We start from the raw sequence: 4459 nt of genomic DNA, 5'->3' as shown, positions 1-4459 counted from the left end.
CTCTGCGTGCTCTCTCATGGCCCTGAACTACATCATCCTTTTCCTCAGTCACAACTACAGAACAAATTTTCTTTTTCCTTTTTTCTTCTGTGTCATATTCTTTCAACTGAATGAATACAAATATGTATATTTTGGAGACAGATTATGAAGATCACAACTAAGAAACTGTGATTTGCTATACATGTTTTCCAAAAAGAAACTAACATGGGAGAAGAGAGGAAGAAAGAGAGGGAGTGAGAGAGACAGAGAGAAAGAGAGAGAATATAAATATATAACAGCTGACTGTTGAACTGTATCTGCAATTTCGGATTCCTTTCCTTCATTAATCTCTATCAACAGACACAAGGATTTTACTAAAAAAGTCTTTAAATAGTAAAATAATTAAAACTTTGTGATTTGCCAAACATGCGTACCATGAAGAAAGAAAGAAAGAAAGTACCAGAGTACGTAGTGAGTTAAGATCACCAAAAAGTCCTTAGCTAGAGGATGAGCTTAGTTGTAATCTAGAGAACATTCACCCCCATCTTCCTCATGAGTACCTCTATTTACTGGTTGCAAGATTTTCCACTTGAGGCTACTTCGGACTGGTTCCTGATCTCAAAATACTTCAACTCATGATTGTCATGCTGCACCCTCCCAGTTACTTCCAAACATAAGCCATTTCCAAGGCTTTTGCTGACTTGTTTATTATTCTTAACAGGCTTCTTGATAGGACCTGGATCCAAGAAGATAGGTTGTATTCTAACTGTTGGATTTGGTTTAATCCGGTTCGCTTCTCTCTCATCTGGTGGTCTTAATATCCTATTTTCCATCTCTAATCCTGAGACCTCATCTTCATTCAGTAGCACCTGCACTTTACCATGCATTATATCAGATACAAGCACTTATTTCAGTAAAGTAGCAGCAGAAATTTGCAACAGAGAAACATGAAAGAATTTCCAAACACTTCAACTTAACAACAGGAATTAAAGAGATTTCTTTGGGCATCATGTGGGTGGCTATCTGGGGTATGACCACAGTCAAAATTAAGCAAATATTACTGGTAATATTAGCAAAGAATTAATACCTTGCGGCCAACCAAATCAAATGTCACAACAACTTTGTTCCGTTTGGCACGTTCAGCTTCTTCGATCTCCTCCTGTTTCTTCTTTATCAGTTCCTTCTCCTGAAAGAGAAAAAAATGATTGCATACCAATTTCAGCACATAATTGCAGAATGACTACAAGACTGAAACCATTTAATTAAAAGAGATTCAATACCTCATTTGAAAGCCAACTATTCCCCTCAATTTCATAATAATCACTTTGATCATCAATTACTGCAGTACGTGCTGCAGAGTTTCGATCATAGTCAACAAGCCTTTTTGCATAAGCTTCAGCTGCTGCTTCAGCATCAGATAATGGAGCATAACTTTCTTCAAGGCCAGCATATGTACTGCCTTCCCTCAGAACAAGGACACTGCAGAAACTGCAAGGCCCCTCTCCCTCTTGTTCGCAAACTATTTTTCCACAGGACAAACAATTACTCACCAGTCTGTGCTGACGGGCTTGACAAGAGCATGGTTTACCCTGCTGGAAAACTATTGAACCTTTAGCCGCCTCTGCAAGTGAAACAACTTTCCCAGCTTTCTTCTTTTTAGAATTAGTTTGGTTCCCTTTATGCACGGTTCTTGACTGGCTAATCTCAACCGGAGCCTGGCTTTCCTGATAACTCGAAATTGCATTCTTTTTTGGTTCAACCTCATTACTGGCGACAGTGAACTTCTGATATTCTACCTGATAATTGGATGATGAACCCTCTTTTGTTGCTCTAGATGGTTTCTTTGTTCCACCAGAAGACTCTAAGTTTGGGCGTGGCTTCACATAGGCATGTAAACTTGAACCTGGAACATCTGAAGTACTGCTGCAGAGATCTGAGCGTCCTCTACGGTGCAAATATTCCTCTGTGACACTTTTGCCTGCTTCTTGGCCAATAATATTCTGCATAAATAAATGAATCCAGGATATAAAATATTACCAAGATATGTAATACTGTCAACAGTGTTGCAAAGGACTAGCTGGTACAGAATTCAAAAGGAGGAGAAGAACATCATATCCACTGTCTGCAGATAAGCTTTCTGTTCCTAAAGATGCACAACTTCCATAGAGCAACAGCCCATCTTTCCAATACTAATGCTATCCTTTCATGTGCCAATAATCAACTAACATGGTCAAGTCCCTTCAGTTTCAACTTTGTTTCAATCTAAAGCAGAAAATTCATACTTAGGCTGATCAGGGCAAAGCCATGGGAAACTGGCTTGAAAACAAGTAATCTATTTGCAATGAAAACCATTTAGATACAACAGTGAGAAAAAGTTGTTGCTAGAGAAGTTGCATGAACATAATCTCTCAGTGGGTTCATCAAATGCTTCCAAGAACCAGAAGTATAGGAATTATGAAATAAATCTGGGAAAGTAATAGAATTTGATTCTACTTCTATCATCATAGTTTTTGTTCAATTTAGTCTCAAGGTGCGTTGTTCCAGTTTAGCAGCAATATATGATATTAATTATAGAATAAATCTTTAAGACTCTTGCTTTAGATGTAGTTGTTTCCCCCACAAAATAGTATACACTAGCTAGGATGTGAATTGGGATCAAAGTCAGCCAACAGTCCAGGTCTTATAAAGAGAGAAAATAGAGAGGAAACGAATAGATATGAGACATAAATCTAAATTTAGCCAATGAAGCAATGGCAAAAGATGCTCGGGAGTTAAAAAAGAGAAATTATATTAAGTCAATCCTTACAAGGTGAATTATATGGCCATCATATAAGCCAATCCTTACAAGGTGGATTATATGGCCTTCATATCCATTTACATCTCTATTAATTGTTTATCTATTCCAAAATAATAACAGTATAACTGAAGCAGTATCTTTCAATCAAGCTTTAAATAGGTGAAAACTATGATAGCCTATTAGCTTCAAGAAGTTTCAGGTCAAAATAATAAGTGCTTCTTAGAAGTTTACACATGAGGGAGCAGCTGCTCAGCTTACTTATGGCAGTAAATGGCATCTTCCAATCTTGGGAATGTAGTAATATGTATTTGAAAATGACAAGAAGCAGTAGACAATAACCAAAATGGCTCTTATCAGTGCCCAATTTCCAACAGCTTTTTCCCAAGTAACAACTGCTCGGTTAAAAAAAACAAGTGAGACTTACCTACTATAACTTGGAAATGCTAAGGCTTTGTTGAAAAAATAAAGAAAGATTGTAGAATTCATTTGCAAATCTATGCTTAATTTAACTAAAATGTATTCAAAATCATTTTTAAAATGTAAAAAGTGACCTCATATGGAATTTCATACTAAATTTTAATTATTTTCTTAGAGAATTTATAGTCTTTCACAGTTGAACTAGGTACAAATTTACAAATAAATTCTATGGACTTTCCAGACTTGTTCCAAACATAGTCTGATATGAAAAATAAATAAATGAAAGCATAAGAAACCTTAGAATGTAATGTATAGAATTCAACAGAGCAAGTAGGGTGGGAGTCTATTTGTTTCTAAACACTTTAGTCTTATATAAGCAAAACATGAACAAGTTCATTATCTTCAAAGACAATCACTCAGGTAATTAGTCAATTTCCAGTAACAGTTCGCAAATAAAATGAGATTATCACAACCAATCCCATCTCTTAAATCTTAAGATTAATCATAGGTTTATCTAATTAGATATGGGAAGCAAGGCACACTGTTTAACCCCAAAGCAAACCAAAAATCCTTTGAAGATACAAAGAGAACAAACTTCATTGCAGATGACTAGTATTAAATCAGAAGAAACGAAGATATATTCAACTGTAAAGCATGCAAAAAATAAATGTTTGTGTGTGTATGTATGTGTATATGTGTATATATATAGAGAGAGAGAGAGAGGGATGATCACATCAAGGTACTCTTTTGCATCAAGGGGTTGAGCGAGCTCACAATAAGATACCAAACCCGATATAATTTCTCTATCCAAATCCAAACCTGTCTCTATTTTCTTGCACAGATCAAACAACGCCTTCTCTAACCATTCTCCCGGCGTCTCCATTTTTCCTAACGCAGTTACGCAGAGGAGCTTGCACCTTGCTTCCACTTTTTTTTTGGGTCAAAAAAATATTTCAAGAAAAAAGAAAAGACGTTTTGGGTTTCGGGTCAGGTCGGGTCCGGTCGGTGTCGATTATTTGGAGCTGCTCTGATCTGAAACTCAATGCAGAAAATAAAAAATCAGTGGTACTTTTACGAGTGATAATTAATTAATATATAATAATAATAATAATTAAATGATAATAATATAGAATTAGAATTGATAAAAAAAAATTTATATTTAAATAATAATATATTAATATATATTAATGATATATTTTTATTTAAATGGTAAAATAATATATTTATATTTTTAATTAAATTATTAATTTATTTTTATCTATTATA

General features: G+C 35.0%; 1 protein-coding gene across 1 annotated transcript; it reads right to left on the bottom strand.

The window, feature by feature from the left end:
- Window positions 1-245: 245 nt before the first annotated feature.
- LOC110825058 (transcription regulator/ zinc ion binding protein) lies at window positions 246-4212 on the bottom strand. Its single transcript, XM_088211648.1, is given in 5 exon segments — window positions 246-548; window positions 551-848; window positions 1067-1165; window positions 1260-1979; window positions 3927-4212. Coding segments are annotated over 5 exon segments (1323 nt in total). The 5' UTR covers window positions 4077-4212; the 3' UTR covers window positions 246-492.
- Window positions 4213-4459: the final 247 nt, after the last annotated feature.

The sequence above is a fragment of the Carica papaya genome, chromosome 9 (genome assembly GCF_054855325.1).
Source record: "Carica papaya isolate Zhongbai chromosome 9, ASM5485532v1, whole genome shotgun sequence".
NCBI classification, from domain to species: domain Eukaryota; kingdom Viridiplantae; phylum Streptophyta; class Magnoliopsida; order Brassicales; family Caricaceae; genus Carica; species Carica papaya.
The sequence above is the reverse complement of the archived record's forward strand: the minus strand, read 5'-3'. Positions and strand labels throughout refer to the sequence as shown.